Raw genomic sequence first — 21,844 nt, forward strand, 5'->3', positions numbered from 1 at the left:
TTTCTGAGAACTGGAAAGTATTTTTTGTTAGCTGATGGGACATAACAATCTTCAGGAAGAATAAGACATTCTCTTATTTAAATCTTAAAGGGAATTTAATACAAAATGTACAGAAAAAGCCATACAAATATACAGAAGTTTTCTTTCATTACTGAGCATGTAAAAATAATTGCATTTTCTTTTACTTCACTTCAACACCTTCCTTTACGTAACACTCCTCTTTGAACTTTGCAGTTCATTGTCCACTATTTTGAATAAAACTGGTCTACTCTTAATAATTATTTTAAAATAAACCAGATCTGTTCCTTTTTTCATTCTACTTCCGCTGTTCCTTTCTAATGCTTTCCATACCTCTGTTCTCCAGCTCCCATTCTTTCACTTTAACAGTTTACTCTGATAATAGCAATCCAGCAGAAATGTTGGGTGACACCTAAAAATTAATTATGTTGGGGTTAAGTTGGCAGGAGAGAAGCTTGTCGTGAAGCTGTTAACGCATTCAGAAACGTGATTTTGTATAAATGCTCTTGGCTGATTATCACTTCAGTAACCTACAATTCTAGTATCAACCTGACATTTTGAAAGATCATCAGAGAAACAACAGCTAAAGAAACTTCATCCAAGAAAAAGAGAAGAATGGAATATAAATAGGAATAAATAGAAAAAAAATAAACCCTTGAAACCAGTGGAATTATAACACTCAAGCCGTGCCTTTGAACCTTTTGTCCTCAGACATATTCCAAAGGCAAAACACTAGCTCGAGGCAAAGATGGCATCATGTATCCAGGAACTTTTCTTCACATTGTTCTTTAAGCTGACAATGGTGCCATCTGCAAAGAAACTGTTGTTCATTGAAGCTTTCAAGCTGGTTTTCAGAACGTATCTATGGGAGAATTCTTATAAGCGTTCTCTTTCAGGTTGCTGAAGATCTCCTTGGTGCCGTTTTGCCACTGTAGAACAAGGTCCATCGGAGTTTTTCCTTCCTATGCAAAGACAATTAAGAAAATGAGATTTTTGCTATCTTTTAATTTAATTTTATTCAATTGATTTCTTGTAGGATGAAATGAAGAAGAGCTGTCTGGTTTCATTGTTTGAATGAAATGTTCAGGAAAATAGGTGTTTCATACTTCTAGAATTCATGCTAATATGGAATTCAATCTGAACTATGAATGTACTTCCAGCATACTGTATATAGTAGTATGTGTTATAGACCTGCCATTAATTCCTATTCCATCTCTGAAAATCCACAATAAATATAGTATCTTTGTTACAGCTAACCAAAATACCACTAAAGAGTATCTTCCATTTCAGAGGGCCAATCCAGATCCTACCAGTGGTAGCCAATAGAAAATCTGGAATTATTTCTCATAAACCTGCCTACTTAATCATTTTAAAAAAAAATATTTTATCCATTGACCTAAATTGTCCCCAAAGAGCCAGACCCCCCTTGCATAAATGTTCAAATCTAGAAAGGCAGTGAGGCACTGAAATATGGAAGGACCTCAAACAGGAAGAAAGGTATTGCTTTTAGTCACTTTATTTTACCCTAGCTCTGTTCAAACTATTAGAAAAAATAATACAATACAATCAAGTCTATCAACAGATATTCAAAAAGTGGCATAAGAAATTAAACAGGAGGCCTCTGTTACAAGCAAGTCTTCCTGCAGTGGTTTCAATTAGTTTTAGGATCAATTTCTATGAGATGTTTCTGGGTTTATAAATGAGTTTAAAGATTCAAAGTCCCACTTTGGGTTGCATATTCTGTATAAAATCTGCAGCCCTAACGAAAGATAGTGGATTAACAAGTAGATAGTGCAGAAATCCCCATTTACAAAGGAAATTGAATGAGAGTTTTGTTTTTTTTAAAGTCCTGGATGTGCATGTTGCAGCTGTTGGCATCTCCTTAAGGAAGCCAGGTCATTTTAAAAGTTTTTTTTTATGGTAGTGAATTCCTCAAGAAAATACACCTGTGAAGAGATAGCAGGAGTGCATGGTGAACCTATTGAAGCCTATTTGTCCTTCTCCAAATATTCTGCAGAAATTATCAGCCATCCAGGTCATGGTTGTGCTAAAGGTGCTTTTTCAAACTATACAATTTGAGATGAACACCCTTTGAATGATGTGGAAGTAGGAATGGATTTCTAGAACGAAAAACCTAGACTACAGGACCCAGGAACACGACTCAGGTAACCTTGAGGAGGACACAGATAAACCTTCAAGAAATCTTACTACCAGTTTTATGCCTTGGTGGACATGTTGTGCCTTGGCGGGCAAGCCAGGGGAAGGATACTGCATAATCTTCATCCCTTCCCTACTCCAGAGGAAGGTTACTGCAAAATCCTGATTTCCTCTTGATCAGCTGGGACTCAGAAGGCAGAGAATAGAAGAGGGTGGGGCCAGCCAAAGGTGGTATTTACCGGTTTTCTGACCTACTCAAAATTTCCGCTACTGGTTCTCCAGAACTGGTCAGAACCTGCTGAATCCCACATCTGAGTCCGAGTGCTTCAAAGACCCTCTAAAGGGAACTGCTGGTTTCAAGGAATATAAATCATCCCATTCACTACTATCCTGTCAGAGCCGATGAAGCTTCTTGAATGAGAAACAAAATGTCTTCAAAAAATCCCCAAGAATGATCAGTTGCTTCCTGAAAAATCACCTTTGGTTTCCCAAATATGTTTCTCCAGAGAATGAACCACGAAAAGGGTTGTTCTTTTTAAGGAGGTGCTAACAGAAGAAGCAAACGTCCACATCCCTTCTGAAGCACCTTTTCAGATTCGAAGACAAATAGCTTCATCAGCTTAGGCAAGGGGTTTCTGCCACCCCAGATCTGGGATGATTTGCCTAAATTCTGCCATGCTCTTGAAGGAATCTATCCAATGCTTTCCTCCAGAAAATTCAGGTAGTCCTCGACTTACAACTGTTCAAGTAGTGACCAAAGTTACAACAGTATTGAAAAAAGTGACTTATGACCATTTTTCACACTTATGACCATTGCAGCATCTCCAGGGTCATGTGATCAAAAATTTAAAGCACTTGGCAACTGGCTCATATTTATGATGGTCGCTGTATCCCAGGGTCATGCAACCTATTGATAAGTAAAGTCAATGGGGAATCCATCACTTAATAACCATGTTACTAATTTCACAGCTGCAGGGATTCACTTAACAATCATGACAAGAAAAGTTGTAAAATGGGGCAAAACTCACTTAACAACTGTCTCGCTTAGCCACGGGAATTTTGTGGTCCATTGTGGTTGTAGATTGAGGACTAACTGTAGTATTGAATTCAATCTTTAAAATAGCCGGTTTTTAAGTTCTGCCTTTTTGGGAATATAACATTAGAATCAGTTGGACAAAAAAAATCAACTGAAAAATATATTTCAAAGAAGATGTTTTGGGGGAAAGGAGCCTTGTAATGCCCTCATTTTGCAGTTTGCTAGTAATGAATATAATCTGACATGTAATTTGCAATTTATGGGCTTGATCCATCATATTTAAAATAGTCGCAGTAAAATCCATGAGACTAAACTGAATCACAGTTACTATAAATAACATTGATTTCAATGCATCTATATTGTCTGATTTCAACTCAACACTTCTACATCACTTCAGTTTCACAACCGAAGGTGGGGGACAACTGCAAATGGAGCAACTTACAATGTTCTTTACATTCAGGTTAGCCCCATAGAGAATCAGGAGTCGAATCATTTTATATCGATTTAATCTCACGGCATCATGCATTGGAGCATCCCCCTCCTAGGAGAAAGAAGGAAAAAAATGAATATGACGGTCTTGGAGTCTGGTAGTGCACAATTGTGACAATGCTCAACAAAGGATATCAACATGTTGCAACCAAAAGCTGTTATCTGGTCTAAGGGAAGAGAAGAAGTAGGGGTGACATGGTAGCAGAGGTCCAATATTTGAAGGGCTGTCACAGAGAAGAGAGGGACAACCTATTTTCCAAAGCACCCGAAGGCCAGATAAGGAACAATGTCTGGAAACTGATCAAGGAGAGATTTAATCTAGAAATAAGGAGAAATTTTCTGACAGTGAAGAATCAATCAATGGAAGAGTTTGCCTTAAGAAGTTCTTCATCACTGGAGGCTTTCAAAAAGAGACTGGACAGCTACTTGTCAGAAATGGTATAGGGTGAACCTATGGCACCTGTGTGACCGATGGCACGCAAAGCCATATCTGCCGGCACTCGAGCCCTTGTCCTAACTGAGCTACACCGGGCGTATATGTGCCAACCAGCTGATTTTTGGTGGAGGCTCTGGGAGGGCATTTTTGGCCTCCAGAGAATCTCTGGTGGAGCAGTGTTTTTGTCCTCCCTAGGCTCCAAGAAAGTATCTGGAGCCTAGAGAGGGTTAAAAACAGGCCCACTGGGCCCACAAGAAGTCAGAAAACAGGGGAGTGGGGGGTCATACACACATGCCCGCGGCAGGGCAGAACTGGGGGGGCGTGCATGGAGAGGCTTTGATGTGGGCACTCATTCATGCACAATAGCGGGTGTGAGCACACTTTCATCACCCAAGGGAAAAAAAGAGTCGCCATCACTGGTATAGGGTTTCCTGCTTGAGTAGAGGGTTGGACAAGATCGTCTACAAGGTCCTTGCCAATTCTGTTATTTTAAGGGTTTTTTTTAAAAGAGGTATGAAATCATGGCATTGAATTGGAAAGTCTAGAATAGAAGGCATCCTAAACACTGATGTTATCCTGATAGAAAAGAACACTGCCATTCCTTAAGAATCTAAAATTTCTTTAGGGAGGGAAGAAGTACGCAGACACAGATATGCCTCACTTACTTAGCCTGCATCACTATGCTGAATGCTCTGTGTAAACTAATATCAGCTTCCTAAATTATGAGTTAATCACTAACGGCATGTAATCTAGACCAGTGTTTCCTAACCGTGGCCACTTGAAGGTATCTGGACTTCAACTCCCAGAATTCCCCAGCCAGCATTCGCTGGCTGGGGAATTTTGGGAGTTGAAGTCCAAATATCTTCAAGTAGCCAAGGTTGCGAAACACTGATCTAGACAAAGAGCGAAGGGAATGTTTTCTACATGTGAAAAACAAGTTGGTTCATAAGATTAGTTTATGTACTATTTTGGGTGTGCTACAATCTTCGGTGGAGATATAGGCTTGGGTCAGGCTGCAGATGGAAATATCGGGGAACATTTAAACTTTCAGACGTTTACGATGTACTGATGGGATAGTAGCTGCCTTGCCTTATAATCACAAGGACTTACAATCATAATTCTAGCCTCAGTTATGGTTGTAAGTGTACCTGTATGGCATAAAATATATTTATGGGACCACCGCCTCCCTCACACCTCATTGCGTAAGGGCCCACCAAGTTGGCCTTCTCCAGGTCCCATCTGCCAAACAGTATCATTTGGCAGGACCTCAGGGAAGAGCCTTCTCTGTAGTGGCTCTGTGGAATCAACTGCCCCCAGAGATTCGCATTATGTGCTCCCTACCGGTCTTCCGGAAAGCCGTTAAGACCTGATTTTTCTGGCAGGATTGTAAATAGGATTGAATGTTAGTACATATGGTTTTCTGTATAGTAGTTTTTGTATTGTCGATTTTATTGATGTTTTTATTGTTCTTTTTATATTTGTAACTGTTGTTAGCCGCTCAGAGTCTGTTCAGAGTGAGCAGCATATAAATGCAACAAATAAATAAATAAATAAATAAATAAATAAATACCCATGGGACATTATTCAGTAGTACAAGAAGCCTCTGTTCCTCTATATTTGAACCATTTTGGTCCACATTTACCACCCCAAAAAGCCACCATTACACCAGGTCCTTCTTGTTCAATATTGCCCTGTAATGCCACCTTCTCTGTCCATTGCCAAGGTAGGAAATGGTATACTTACTCTGTCTTTGGCATTCAGATCTGCTTCACATGCAATGAGATGTTCTCCACATTCATACTGGCCTGTCCTTACTGCCACGTGCAAAGGACTGCTGAGCAACTAATAGGAAGGAAAAAGTGGGGAAAAGCATCATCCATAACTGTAGATAGTAAACTTAGATGGAGAAAAGAATTTCATACAAGCAGGTTCCAGATTCACCTCTTCCGTAAATCAAATTTTGGGGACAATTATCATAAAATACCTTGTCTTTGGCATTTCTGTTTATCCCTTTGTTTAAGAGGAATTTCAGGACTTCTACATTTCCCCCTCGACACGTCCAATGAATAGCCGTCGATTCAAGCTACATCAGAAAAAGCAAAACGAAACACCAATATATTAAAATAATGTAGGAATAATGAAAACGTAGATTTGTTTTAAAAGTATTCAGGCTCTTGGCTGGTCATCCTTTCAATTGGCAAAAACTCCTGGACTCAGAGATTAAGTAAAGCTTAACTAAAGCTTTCAATAAAAGGTCCAGATTTTTCTGCAAACAATCCAACCAATTAAGACAAAGGAGATTATCATGGTGTCTCCTGAATATGAACAGTAATTCCTAGTGACCAAGGCTTGATTAAGTTGTATTCATTGAGGAACCTAACCAGAACTTTATTCCAGGTTATTATTTTCTGTTTTGATCAATAGCTACAGGTAGTCCTCACTTTACGACCACAACTGAGCGCAAAATTTAATTTGCTAAGTGAGAGATTTGTGAAGTGTTCAATTTTGCCCTGTTCTTATGACTTTTCTTGCTGCATTTGTTAAGTGAATCACTGCCATTGTTAAATCAGTAACTCAGTTGTTAAGTGAATCTGGATTCCCCATTGACTTTGCTTGTCAGAAAGTTGCAAAAGGGGGTCACATGACTCTGGGACATGGCAACTGATGTTAAGGTGAGTCAGCATCCGAATGTAAATCGCGTGACCATAAGCATGGTGCAACGGTCATAAGTGTAAAAAAATATGGTCTTAAGTCACTTTTCCAGTGCTTTCAAACAGTCGCTAAGCAAATTGTTATATAAGCTGAGGAGTACATGCATTAGTTCCTCGTGTCAAAAACATTAGGATGCCTTTCTCCATCTAGTTGTCTATTTCAAACATACATTTTATTATTAGGCTGCAGGTTCCCCTTTGGTGCTCTCTGGATATGTCCAACTCCTCTTGGACTAATTTAATCACATAGGCAGTAGGTCAGAAAGCTCTACCACTTGACCCAAAGAACGTAACTTGGCAATGGAGGCTGAGAACATCATGTGTGTATCATTGCAGCAGAAACATACCCTTAGAAGGCAACTTATCACAAAGTCCCTTTTATGAATTGTACAGGGCAGTAAACAACAGTCTTCTTAAGCAATGACATCTGACCAGAGGCATGCATTGCTAACATGAATAACAGGAGCGGGTGGGTGGAGCCTTATCTGCTGGCCACACTCCAGACAACTCACAGCCCTATTATCTTCCTCTCTCCTTCATGCCAACTGAAAAGCAGGACTTGTTGTCCACAAAAGTTTGCTTGTTTTGATTAAGAATATGAATGAAGCAGATTCCTGATGTGGCTTCATTCATAGTCAAGTTAATTTTAAAGACGCCTCCACCATCACTGTATGAGGTGTTGGTCATTACCTTTAAAGCCCTACATGGCTTTAAAGGGCCTGACTATCTTCGAGACTGCCTTCTATACCCAGTGACTGATAATGGCCCACAGGGTGGATTTCTCCAGGTTCCATCAGCTAAACAGTGTCAGCTGGCGGGCCTTTGGGGTAGGGCCTTTTCTGTGGCTGCTCCAACTCTTTGGAAGCCTCTGCCTCCTGAGATCCAGACTACCCCCACCCTACTGGCTTTTCTGGCAGGCCTGGGGCAGTTGATCTGATGGTATACCATCAGGATCCTGCATTTAATGATATGCATGGTTTTTTAACTATTTTAATTGTTTTTAATTGTTGGTTTTAAATTTTTTTAATTTTTTTAATGGGGTCTTAATATTGTGGGTTTTGTTTTTCGGGTGTGAGTTGCCCAGAATCTTTTGGGAGTTGGGCGGCAGATAAATACAAACAAAAAAACCAAATGACACAAGGAGACTAGGCATGTGTGATCTGAGATGGTGTGTTAATCCTGCCTCTTTCCTTACGTTATCATACTCCTATTGAAAATAACAATAGACAGGCAAATGGGCTCCTCCTTCTTTTCCCATAATTCTTTCAGGTGCTTTACACATAGGTGAGAATCAGTCAGTAAGAACAGTGTAAGTGTGCCCAGTTTTTGCTTACCATATCTTGGAATTCAAGATGAGCTCCAGCTGCTACTAACTTTTCCACAATTTCCAGGTTTCCTTGTGAGCATGCTCTGTGCAAGGCTGTACGCTTGTACTGTCAGATGGAAGACAGATAGCACAATCAATAATAAACAACTGCCTTTTTTATTTTTAAAGTATTATTTCTCCATCTCCTGGTGATTTTTCTAATCTATAGCCTTCAGATTTCCTGGTGGTCATATAGATACTAGCAGAGGTGACACTGTTTAGCTTCCTTGATGAGCCTGATGTTAACTAAGTATTGCCATCTAGATTGAGTGTGTATATTCGTATGGCACCAGCCAGAGGATAGAACAACTCAAACAAGAAGTGTAACATTGGAAGAGGACCAGATTACTTGTGGGACTGCTTCCTGCCACACGAATCCCAGCGACCAGTTAGGTTCCACAGAGTCAGCCTTCTCCAGGTCCTGTCAACTAGACAACGTCATTTGGCGGGACCCAAGTAAGAGCCTTCTCTGTGGGGACCCCGGCCTTCTGGAATCAGCTTCCCCTGGAGATTTGTACTGTCCCCACCCTCCTCGCCTTTCCTAAAAGTCTTAAGAATCAATTGTATGGTTGCTGTACGAATGGGTGATTGATTTTTAATATAACTAGGGATTTTAGATAGTTATGTAATTTTAATTTAATTGGATCTAGTCTTATTGTAACCTATTGTTTTTATATGTTGTAAGCCACTCCAAGTCTTCGAAGAGGGATGGCATAGAAATCCCATAAATAAATAAATAAATTTTGGCTCATAAATAAATAAATAAATTTTGGCTCCCCAAGGAGGGGAGGGAAGGAGAGAGATTAGAGAAAAATATTAAGTATTGGAGGTAATTGTCTACAGAGACAGTTGCTAAAGTGCTTTTTCAAGAGGCAAGTGTTTCTTGCTTGAAGATGTTTCGCTTTTTATCTAGGAAGCTTCTTCAATTCTGGCTGAATGTTGGGTAATGGAAGGATTTCTGGGGGTTAGCACTCTTTCTGACAGCCATTGAGGCCACATGAAGGTTTATCTGGACCCACAGGATCACCTGAATAGTGCAAATGGGTGTGGAACTTCTTGGAACTGCTGAGCTGATACTGGATGTAATGCTGAAGTCAGACTTTAGTTTTTCCATAATGTTGGTGGAAGAAAGACTGGATTAGATTCTAAGAAAATGACACACTAAAACATATTTTGAAAGTAATTGCCTCCCTCTCCCTCCCAGAAAATCCTGAAAACTGGGGGTAGAGCACTTAGGACAGTGATAGCGAACCTATGACATGGGTGCCACAGGAGAGCCATTCCCTGAGCTCAGCTCCAACGTGCATGTATGTGCCGGCCAGCTGATTTTTGGCTTCCAGAGAGCCTCCGGGGAGATAGGGGAAGGTGTTTTTACCCTCCCCAAGCTCCAGGGAAGCCTTTGGAGCCTGGGGCAGGTGAAGCACGAGCCTACTGCGCCCACCACAAGTTGAGAAGCAAGCTGTTTTCAGCCTCTAGAGCAGTGTTTCCCAACCTTGGCAACTTGAAGATATTTGGACTTCAACTCCCAGAATTCCCCACACTGCTGTAGAGGGCCTCCAGTAGTGGGGGAAGCTGTTTTCACCCTCTCCAAACATTGAATTATGGGTGTGGGCACTTGTGCGTGAACAATAGTGCGCAGACACGCTCTTTCAGCACCTGCTCTAAAACATATTTTCAAAGTTGCTGTCTCCCTCTCCCCTCCCAGAAAACCCTGGAAACTGGGGGCAGAGCAAGGATTCATTGAGGTTCAGCTTCTAGTATCCTTTGGGGGAAACTGTTCAATTAGGATGAAACCAATAGTACAGAAATCAGTCAAAGCCAATGTACCTCATCACAAGCATCTGGATCTCCTTTGTCTGCTAAATACTTTTCAATCACTGGCATTTTGTTTTCCAAGGCAGCTTTTAAAAACGTGGGAACGTCTACAGGTCCTGTCTGTTAGAGAATAGAAAAAGCTCGTCATTATTGGGAGGTGCTACGCAGAACAGAAGAAATTAAAATACTTTGTTGCTTGAACGTACTATAACGTCTTGCTCGGGTTTCTTCTCAGCCGGGATTTTCACCTTCTTCACTTTTTTCCTTTTCTTCAAAGTGATGATTTTTTCAAGGTCTTCCAAGCTGTCAAGCTTCGTTCTTGCCTCTAGTTTCTTTTTCTTGAGCTGGACAAAAGGAATGAACAAGACAGTAACAATGGTTTGTACATGACCATCCCAAAATAAATATGGTGTTATTAACGTGTGACTCTCAAGGTATCTCAGCTATGTTTAACATAGTTACCAACTCTGTTAAAAAGAGGAAAACGGGTGCGATTGATTTTTAATATAATTTTAAAATTATATATAATTTTAATATAATTGGGGATCTTAGACTATTTTATTTAGTTTTAAATTAATTGAATTTAGGCCACTGTATTATATTGTTTTCTTTTTATTTGTTGTAAGCCGCCCTGAGTCCTTGGAGAGGAGCAGCATATAAATCAAATCAAATCAAATCAATAATCCATAGGTCCATAGCTTTTTACTGTGCTTGTCTCTCCTCCACTTCACGGATGCTTCAGGGCAGTGTACAGCAATTAAGCTTCATAGTGTTCAGTGAGCACAGTTCGCTAAAAGAATCCCATGATTGCATCAGTTTTAATTGTGTCTTTGACAGGTGAAATTACTGGGGATTTTATTTGTCTCTTAAGCTCAGTAGTCATATCCTTAGGTGCCCAGCTGATGTGCAAGAGTGCAGCAGCCTGGTATTCTGACAAATCAGCCATCAATAGACACATAGACATTAGCAACATCTACAGAGTAAGAATCAATCAACCAGCCCAAAAGTCTTCGGACTTGGCAACTTTAAGACTTGTGGATTTTAGCTTTCAGAATTCTGGGAGTTGAAGTCCGCAAGTCTTAAAAGTTAAAGTTGCCAAGTTTGGGCATCCCTGAATCAGTCCAAAAGAGAACCAAAAAAGAGATATCCCCAGCACCTCTTCATCAGTGATCAGCTACCAGGTCAGCCTAGATTAACTCTAAGGTTAATATCAGACCAACAATCAAGTAAACAATGCCCCAATCAAGAAACTGCCCAAGAGCCATCAATAAACAGCCCAACCAAAGAATCTCTCAGGCCGCCTCCACCCACACAGACAGGCAAGTCAATGGACAACAAACAGCACTCCTTACTAGCACTGATGTTGCTACCTAGTTAGGTTAATGAAATGTCTGTAAGAAAACAAGCAAGCTCAGAGAGCGTCTAGGACCCACTCACTGCTGATTTTAAAAATTACATTATCAGTAGGCATGCAGAGAAAATAGTCCGGAGAAGTAGAAAATTTCTACTTGATTCATGGATGCCAAGTGTATCGGTGGTTATTGAAACGGATGTCCAAGTGCCGACTCTATGTTGGTTGAGACAGACAGGATTCCCTTGGGTACCATTTGTTGGGGGTCAAGGGAAAGGGAGGGTTCTGCCTTCTATTTCTGCTCAAGATCCCCATGTACACTTGGTGGGCCACTGTGTGACACAGAATGCTGGACTCGATGGGCTTTGGCCCGATTCAGAATGGCTCTTCTTATGTTCTTATGTTCTAAAACAATTAGGGATTTTGTTTCAGCAAGTCCATTTATTCCTGAGAGCTCAATAAAGGAAAATGTTGGACAAAATGTTTTGTATAATAAGTTTTAAGTTTTTGCGGTTTGGGGAAGAAACCACAGAGTCAGATAGTTGCATTCCAGGCTTTGATCACTCTGTTGCTGAAGTCGTATTTTCTACAGTCTAGTTTGGAGCAGTTTATATTTAGTTTGTATCTATTACGTGTGATTGCATGGGTAAACTCGGGTGGGCTGCTGCCCGGATGGAGGGGAACACAGTGGGAGAGCAAAATTGGAGGTTCACCCCAGAGCACCCAATTTGCACTGAAAGATGTTGAAAGGAAATGCATAAGCCACGCCCACAGTGTGGTAGTAAAAATTTTGATAGCCCTTCACCGGGTAAATTCACTATAAAAAGTTGTGATAAGAGTAACATTTAGAGAGAATCTAAAAAGAAAGTCAAGAATCAGCTAGAGCAATCATGGGCTTTCCCAAATGTGCCCATGTTACACCAACACTCCGCAGTCTGCATTGGTTGCCGATCAGTTTCCGGTCACAATTCAAAGTGTTGGTTATGACCTATAAAGCCCTTCATGGCACCGGACCAGATTACCTCAGGGACCGCCTTCTGCTGCATGAATCCCAGCGACCAGTTAGGTCCCACAGAGTGGATCTTCTCCGGGTCCCGTCAACTAAGCAATGTCACCTGGCGGGACCCAGGGGAAGAGCCTTCTCTGTGGCGGCCCCAGCCCTCTGGAACCAACTCCCCCCAGAGATTAGAACTGCCCCCACCCTCCTTGCCTTTCGTAAACAACTTAAAACCCACCTCTGCCGCCAGGCATGGGGGAATTGAGATCCTCTTTCCCCCTAGGCCTTTACAATTCTATGCATGGTATGTATGTATGTATGTTTGGTTTTTATATTAATTGATTTTTAATCATCAATACCAAATTACTATTGTACACTGTTTTATTGTCGCTGTTAGCCGCCCCGAGTCTCTGGAGAGGGGCGGCATACAAATCCAATAAATAAATAAATAAATAAAGGTGTTAGGTCATAAAGTGAGAGACACTCATGGGGACTAATCCTGCCCTAGGCACAAAGCCAGATGAATGACTTTGGACAGTCCTTCACTCTCAGCCATAAGAAGAAAACAATTCCGGAAAGGCTGGTGAGAAAATGGTGTGGACTTGTTCATGTAAGTCATGAGGAATCACGATTGGTTTGAAAGAGTGGGGGGGAGCGAGAGACTGTAGTAAAGATGCATTTTAAAGTTAGTTGATTAAGAATCACTTCCACAACAAAAGATGCAAAGGGGTTATTGGTGCAATAACTAGTATACATTATGGAATAGGTTGCCACTTGATGTCGCACTCATTAACACCTCGTGAAAAGTCACTTAAGCTGCTACCTTGTACAAAAGATGTGTCAGCTTGTATTTAAAGCAGAGGCAACATACTCCTAAATGCTTTTCAAGTAACACATAAATGCATCATGTAACAGATTGTTGTCTCTTACTCATCTACCCATCCTACCTTTGAAGCAGAAGAATTTCAGGAGCATGTTCTAGCAAATGTCTTGCTCATTTGGCTGAATCAATACATTTCTAAATTGGTTTTGCTGTCACTATTATATGTAATGTAACAGAAAGTCCTTCATGGTACAAATCCTGGTTGTTTGCAAGAGCGACCTGTATACTTGAGAAAATCTGCTCTAGGTCTTCTCACCTAAAGAGTGTCATCTAGCCAGAATGGGGCAACTCATCGCTGCCAATTCACCATGGCAAGCCCCCCCCAAGCCATTTGCAGCATATGGTCATCTCAACTTGGGACAACTTGCCATGGGACAATTTAACAATCAAAATTAAATTATTAAAATAAATAAATATTATTTTATTTTTTTGCCATTCACATTTCATTTTGCACCTCCTTTACAGTCCTTTCTTTAATGATTCTATGCCACCATTTCTTTGATATTAGTATAACTCTTGTCCCACTGCAAGCTGGGCATGGTGAGTTGTCATAAACCCTCATCCAGCAGCACCCAAAAGCCTACTTGATTGCCGTGCCCTATGGAAGAGCATTCCATAGGGCAGTGATGGCAAATCTTTTTTCCTTGGGTGCCGAAAGAGCGTGTGCATGCACTATAGCACTTAATTCAATGCCTGGGGAGGGTGAAAACAGCTTCCCCCACCCCTAGAGGACCTCTGGAAGCTGGAAGCAGTCTGTTTCGAAACTTTTGGTGGGCCCAGTAGGCTCATGTTTCACACACCCCCAAGAGGCTCTCTGGAAGCCAGAACCAGAACCTCTTTGTGAGCCAAAATCAGCTGGCCTGCATATACATGCATGTTGGAGCTGAGCTAGGGCAATGGCTTGCATGCTAGCAGATATGGCTCCACGTGCCACCTGTGACACCTGTGCCATAGGTTCGCCATCACTGCATGGATTTAGATGGCTCCCGCCTTGCCTACCTTTTGGAAAGATCTGGAGATCGAATCCAGCACGTTAACCCAGACAGTAGGTCAGAAGATTTTGTGTTCATTTAATTTGTTTCTAACTGTTCAGGGCTGTTTAAAATTATTGGACCACTAGCACAAAAAAAGTTTTACTATTTCTTAACATCCTTTTCGAGTTGCTACTTGCTGTTTTTAATGATATCATCCTATATTGCGTGTTGATGGAGTGCCTATGTAAATTGGTTAAATACCATAAATCAGAATTTCCCAACCTTGGCAACTTGGAGATATCTCGACTTCAACTCCCAGAATTCCCCAGCCAGCGATATCTTCAAGTTGCCAAGGTTGGGAAACACTGCCATAAATAGCTAAACAACATGAAAGCTGCAGGTGTAATTCTTGCACATTCTTACAAGGAGAACAGAATAACCTGTACAAAATTCCTGGTCAGTTTTTTTCTCTTCTAATGATGCTTTTGGATCTATCCGTGTGTGTGTGTATGTGTCATATCAGATCTTTTTTCATGGGTTCAATCCTTATTGATTATGCTTCACCTTATGATCATTAACATTAAATCAAGGGCAATATCAGTTACATCTAGGGCTAGGGTTTTTTTCCAGCATTTTTTTCTATTTAAGTTCTAGCCTGCTGATTATGCTGCTGAGAGCTCTAGTTATTCTCTGCTGCAGATGTGTGGCGACATCGAATTCTTGAGCTCCATTCTCTTGAGATTTCTGGAATGTTCTGACTCAACTAGAGGATGCTAGTTTGAAGAAGATTGCCCTATTGAAACTTGGTTTGTTTGTTTAATTTGTCTAAGGCTGGGGTGTCAAACTCAAGGCCCCAAGGCTGGATCCGGCCCACAGGGTATTTAGATCTGGCCTGCACGTGGTCCTCCTGAGCTGTGTTTTCACTTGCAGAAGGTTGCAGGAGGCTGTGGCAGCCAAAAATGGAGATTGGATGCCCATTTTTGCTGGGAAAGTGCTGGGACTACCACAGGCGCCCCCAACAGGACTGAGCTTGAGCTGGCCATGGCCACCCTGGCCATGCCCCCCCAAGTGCCCCCCCCCCAAGGTCAAACACAATCCTGATACAGCCCTCAATGACATCAAGTTTTACACCCCTGGTCTAAGGGTACCTGGACAATCATTTGCTATATGCCAAAAGCAGAACTACAAGCATTTGAGATCTGATATTCCTTTTTATAGGTAAGTAGATGAGAAAGCAAATAACCTGCCACCATCTATAGCAGTGATGGCAGACCTTTTTTCCCTTGGGTGCCAAAAATGCATGCGTGCACACTATTGTGCATGTTCAATGCCTCGAGAAGGTGAAAACAGCTTTCCACGACCCCCAGAGGCCCTCTGGAGGCCAGAAATGGCCTGTTTTCCAACTTCTGTTGGGCCCAGTAGGCTCATGTTTCACCCTCCCCAGGCTCCAAAGACTTCCCTGGAACCAGGGGATGGTAAAAATGCCCTCCCACATCCCCCCAGAGGTTCTCTGGAAACCAAAAACATCCTCCCAGAGCCTCTGTGTCAGCTGGCCGGCACACACATGCTTGTTGGAGCTGAGCTAGGGCAACGGCTCAGGTGCCACAGATATGGCTCTTCGTGCCCCCTGTGGCACCCGTGCCATAGGCTCGTCATCATTGACCTATAGCATCTGAGAAATTTGTTGAGTGATACTCATAGAAAACCAGTATCATGTAGTTTCTGTGTTCAATCTTGTCTAATGCTCCATGAGTAGTCGACATTGTCCAGATTTTCAAAATAAAATTTCCCCAAGTTTGTTTTCCCCAGCTGGAATTTCCTTGAAATTGTGTTACATCATGAATGCAAAGATTAAGCACTCCCCAAGGATTCTTAATAGCTCATCCTTTTAATTTGTTTCAAATCTCAACTTCCAGGTTTTCTCATTATAATTAGGTTTGACTGAACATTTTTTTCTGATCTTCTGCATAGAGCTACCAGATTATGTTGGCTTGTTCTAATATGATCGATCGTACTAGAGAGCAACCATAGGTCAAAACATTGGTGATATATTCTCAGAAGATACATAAAAACTCATTATTTTACCTCAGCTTGCAGCTCCTTCTCTTCTTTGTAAGTCAGAGTGCGCTCTGTTACTGAGGGATCAATGACCGTCTTCAGGTCTTCTTGTTTCTCTAACCTCACTGTAGCTTCATATTCGCCATCTTTGAAGTCCTCTGGAAGGAAATCCCCCATTTCTCTACCTTCTGTCTTTTTGCATGTCATCTGTCAAAGAAAACATGTGCTTTAAGATTAGACTTCCCTGACAAACCAAGACATGGAGGAAACTTATATTTTTAAAAAACAGATTGTATAACCACAGAAACAAAAAAAATAAATAAATAAAGTGAAATTGATGTCCCAAGATCATCATGACAGGCAGAGCCTTGAGGAAATGGTCAGCAAACTGATAAGAAACCAGAAGCTATATAGTATGGCTGAAGGGAACACTATGTTTGCAATTAAGTAATTGTGGAAAAAATTAACCATCCAGATATTCGGGGTGGGGTGGGGGTGTTGGAAGGACGCAGTAGAGGCAATATTCCAAAGATGCTTTTTTCAAGAAGCAACTGGGCTTTCTGTTTTTTTCTTTGAAGATGTTTTGCTTCTCATCCAAGCAGCTTCTTCAGTTCTGACTGAGGTGGGGAGCTGAAGAAGCTTCTTGGATGAAAAGTGAAACATCTTCAAAGAAAGGGGAGGGGGAAGCAAGAAGACTATCATTATTCCTTAAGAATAGTGTGCTCAATTCTGTTGGGAGGTAGGACAAAATAGCACTATTGGGTAGTTATCAAGCAACAAAGCATTCGAGAAAAGTAGTTACGTTTTGCTGCAATCTGAGAGATAAAGTCAATGGATGTAGTGCAATAGAGACGCCCAGAAGAAAACCACCCTACAGTTCTCCTTCATCCACAAAGGAAAGACTGGAGATAGGACAGTAGACTGACTAAGGAAACTGTAGACGGATTGCTACTGTGCACCATGAATGTACTGGGTTGCAACATATGACACTCACATTAGGACGTTTGCCGTCATAGTAGCAGTATGACCTGTGACTATGAAAGCCCAGAAGCGCTGAAGGATGTCAGGAAAGATTTTTATATATTAATGGGAATTAGCCATATAATTGCTTAGCTACGAGCATCTGGTCATCGGCTATTACCAGGAATGCTACAGGTTGTCCTCGATTTATGAACACAGTGGAGCACCCAATGTTTCTGTTGCTAAGTGAGACATTTGTTGAGTTTTACCCAGGGGTGAAATGCTCCTGGTTCACTCGTGCCTGTCAGTCATTGGATAGCCAGTCGCAAAGGGAGCATGAGGCTCCGCCCACCTGCCCAGACACCACCATTTGGGTTCTTTTACCCTCTACTCATGCGCAAAGTGAACCGGGAGCATTTCACCCTCGGTTTTGCCCCACTTTACAACCTTTCTTGCCATGGTTGTTAAGTGAATCACTGGAGCGACTAAGTTAGTAACCTGGTTGTTAAGTGAATCTGGCTTCCATGTCGACTTTGCTTGGAAGAAGGTTGCAAAAGGTAGATCACGTGACCCCAGGACACTGCAGCTGTCATAAATATGAGCCAATTGGCAAGTGTCTGGATTTTGACTACATGACCAGGAGGATGCCTTAATGGTCGTAAGTGGGAACAACTGTCATAAGTCACTTTTTTCAGTGCTGTTGTAACTTCAGATGGTCACTAACCAAAAGTGTTGTAAGTCAGGGACTACCTGTATTGTAAGATTAGTTTTTACTAATATTTAACCAATATTGACAAATATATTATACAAAGAAGGGATCATGAGCATTTCCCTTATTTGTTACACCTGTCACCTCCAGAAACTGTAATTACTAGAGGAAAGGGGAACAGTTGAATAAGTGCGTGAATAAGATTATAAGTCACATTTTTCAATGCTGTTGTAACTTCAGACAGTCACTGAATGAACTGTTCTAAGTTTTTTAAATAAAGTTTTTTATTTTTTCTCTCTACCATATAAAACATACGTACTTAACAACACATATATCTTCCATGTATAAGAATATGCCAATGAATTTTCTTGATATAAAAATTCCTAAATCTCAATTATTATCAATCTATCTAAAAATAAGAGGCTATATCAAATTTAAAAAAACAATACTCTGCATTAATAATAATAATAATAATAATAAATTCTTAATTTTTCAACTTCATTTTAAATCTATTTTCCATTTAATTCTAAAATTCTAAAATTTAACTGATGCTGCCACTTTTTCTTCTTTCTGTCTTCCAGGTTTCTCAATTCCATTCCTCATTTCTTTATCTTTTTTTAACATTATATTTTCATTTAATTATCTATTTTAACCATTTTTATTTTCAACCCAATCATAAAATTTCCCCCAATTTTATAAAACTCCGAGTCTTCTTTATCCTTAATTTTCATTGTAAGTCTATTCGTTTCTGTACAGTCCATAATCTTCCTTACTACTTTTTTTTCTGTTCTACGTTGAGGACTGCCTGTAGTTGCCTCCAACCAAGCAATTGTTGCCTTAGCGATTTGATTACTACCCTCTTCTAACTGAGCACTGGCCTCAAAACGAACAGACAGAAAAGGGAATGAGTTTGAATTATATTTAAGATGTAGAAGAATAGCAATATGTTGAAAGATTTGGATGCTAGTAAGCTCAGATACAGACTATCTGACACTGAAGGATGTGTGCCCTTAATACATTCAATTAAATTTAAAATCAAGTTCGCAGTATGCAAGCAGCTAAAGTTAGAGATTGCTCTATCTCACTGAAATCACTGAAACAGCTCAGTGTGACTTCTATAATCCTAATGCTTCCCGTGGGTTTTAGTCACGACTATGTTTAGCTGGATGAAGAGAAATGGTGGAGAATTCATCCAAGAATGCAATGGGGCATGTTTTTTAAAAAAAATGTCCCACTCCTTGTTCCTCCCTACTCTCTATAGACTGACAGACTCCTGGGCCATCTGCTTTTGAAATCTTTGGTGGCTTAGAAGCTTAAAGAGACTTGGAGTCCTGTCAGCTAGCCATAGCCTTCTGGGATTCGAGCTTGGGCTGCTTGCAGTGGCTTTAACCACTGGGCCACAAGTTCTCCTCCCTATCAACTATCAACCAGGGGAGAGAGATTAAATGTTTTTTTTTTCTTTTGCCAGATCACCTAGTATACCCTAATAAACCTCCCATATTTGGGTATACCAGATGATCTGGCAAAAGAAAGAAAAAAACATTATATATATAAAATGTTTAGGAATCCATGAAAAAGGATGGGTCCATCCAATTAAATTAAATAATAATACACACAGGAAATTACAAGGGTATACTCATATTGGATGATAAGTTAAGCTCAAAGGCATGGAACAGCTAGGGTTTACTTATTTGCCAGTACAAAAATATTGTGCTATAATTACAGCTAAAGTGTTTGACATAAACAACTATTTCAGAAACACTTCTATTTTCTTTCCATTCCTTCACTGTCATTTGCTTCCATTAATAACACAGTAATAAACAGCAGAGGTGACTAGAGGCCTATTAATGCTGGGTCATTTAAGTCCTGTTTTAATTCTTCATTACGTTGTCTGGAATGGGAGTTGGAGCCAGACATGTGTGCCTGGCATAGTATAAGCGTAGTTGAAAATACTTTGAATCCCAAGGGCTGTTTTAATAGCTGTGAACCTATCACACCCCTACTGTTTTTGTTGTATTTTCTTGTGAACTATCCCGAAAGTCTCAATATGAGAAAATATGGCATATAATAAATATCGTCTTTTGAAAATTTTGTTGACACTTAAATAAAACCAAGTTTTTAAAATTAGTTTTCAATCTAAACTACAATATAATGTATTGCTAATAAACTACTGTTATTAAATGAATAACATGTATTTATATGAAAGATAATGTTTTCAGTGACAATTTCAAGCAATAAATAATCCTTTCCCTATTCATTCATATTCATAATAATCTTTAAACATAGGAGGATTATTGTCATTATTGTGATATTATTGTCACGAAAGTTGCTAGTGATAAAAACTATGGGACATCCACTCAGCTAAAGCCATATGCATATGTGAATCAAAATTCGAATAGTAGATTTTGTCTCTCTGTTCTGTTTGCTTAAAAGGACCAAACCCACTCCCCAGTATAATTTTCCCCTAGATATCACCTTCAATCAAAAGAAACAATTTTATTTTAGAGAGAACCATCCCTTTGACATGATGGTCAGCCCACATCACTTCCAAATGAACTAGAAATAATGTACAACTTTAAAAAAAAAAAATTTTTTTTAGTTTGATACTTACCAGATCTTCAACCAGTAGCATCATCATCTTGGCTGTTGGCTGATGAAAAGCTGATGGTACAGTGGAGTATTCCTCTCAAGAAAGATGCCTTTACTGTCCAGGGCAACTTGACTGAGGCATGCCAAGCTCTGTTAGTTTATATATCTTTGCAAAAACTTCTTCTGCGTGAGATAATCTTCCAACCTGGGAATCCAAACAGTTCAGCAATAGGTGTTTTCACATTCCAGGCATATTAACTAGCCAGATCTAGTGTCGAGGATAGGAATTGGAGGGTGAGGGAGGGTGGGTTGAGGGAGGGTGAGGGGAAGAGGAAAAGTCTTGTGGTGTTACGGCCCTGAATATCTGAATCGGTATGAAATACAAGAGCTTCATTCCATTACAGTGACTGCATGGCTGAGCAATGCTAATCATGCTGGCTGCCCAGTGTCCATTAAGACAGCTGTCTGCAGATACCACCCTTATCATAACTGACTCTCACATGAGCAACAGGCACCAGGGGTGGGGTGGGGGAAGACAAGGCAGCCCTCGTTTTGTGGATAAACAAAGAAGTAGGTCAACTAATGGAAAAATAAATTATTTTAGTGATAGTAGCATTCATAAATAGTTTGGTAGGGAAATATATTATTCCCCTTGCCTCATCCTCCCAGTCTTTCTCTCTGTCTCTCTCACACACACACTTACCATGATGTCACTTGTCTATATTTGTCAAGAAGAATTTTCTGAGGGGATTATGAAGCCAGAGCCATGTCTCTGGTGCTAAAAGGACTGGGTGACATGTTAAGTTACCATCAAGATAAGAACGCAAAACTCGCCTGCTTTTCATTTTCTCTGGAATCTGTCACTGCTTAAAAACGGGGATTATGAGCTCTGATTTCAAGGGGCAGGAAGGTGAAACTGCAATTTAGTGTTGGTAAAGACTTCCAATGAAATTGGAAAAGACAATTTTAAAAAACACACTAACTCTTATCCAAGGTAAGCCTTTTAATGAGGAATTTATGGTGGGCATTGAAATTTTGGCCCTAAGGAAAAATAAAAGATGCAGCAAATTGATAATAGCCTGATCTGATTAATCAGTCTTCACTAAAAGCCATTTCAAAAGTTCACGTATTGGATTCTGAAACCATATTCCATCTCCAAGTGCCCTAGGCAATGTGTAGCTTTAAAAAAAACCTCTTATCCTTAAAAGAAAATAAAGTATAAAATATACAGATCTAGTAAGCTACAGTAAAGAGAAAGAAATATGCTATTAAAATCAATAGTCATATTAGCAACA

The 21,844-nt window shown here is 40.3% G+C and overlaps 1 protein-coding gene across 1 annotated transcript; it reads right to left on the bottom strand.

The window, feature by feature from the left end:
• Positions 1 to 205: 205 nt before the first annotated feature.
• On the bottom strand, positions 206 to 20,618 carry ANKRD1 (ankyrin repeat domain 1). Its single transcript, XM_070753972.1, has 9 exons — positions 20,572 to 20,618; positions 16,319 to 16,498; positions 10,235 to 10,372; positions 10,041 to 10,148; positions 8,182 to 8,280; positions 6,121 to 6,219; positions 5,880 to 5,978; positions 3,654 to 3,752; positions 206 to 980 (listed from the first exon to the last, which is right to left on the bottom strand). Exons 1-9 carry the CDS (start codon positions 20,596 to 20,598, stop codon positions 870 to 872), a joined length of 960 nt encoding a protein of 319 aa, XP_070610073.1. The 5' UTR covers positions 20,599 to 20,618; the 3' UTR covers positions 206 to 869.
• Positions 20,619 to 21,844: the final 1,226 nt, after the last annotated feature.

The sequence above is a fragment of the Erythrolamprus reginae genome, chromosome 5 (genome assembly GCF_031021105.1).
Source record: "Erythrolamprus reginae isolate rEryReg1 chromosome 5, rEryReg1.hap1, whole genome shotgun sequence".
NCBI classification, from domain to species: domain Eukaryota; kingdom Metazoa; phylum Chordata; class Lepidosauria; order Squamata; family Dipsadidae; genus Erythrolamprus; species Erythrolamprus reginae.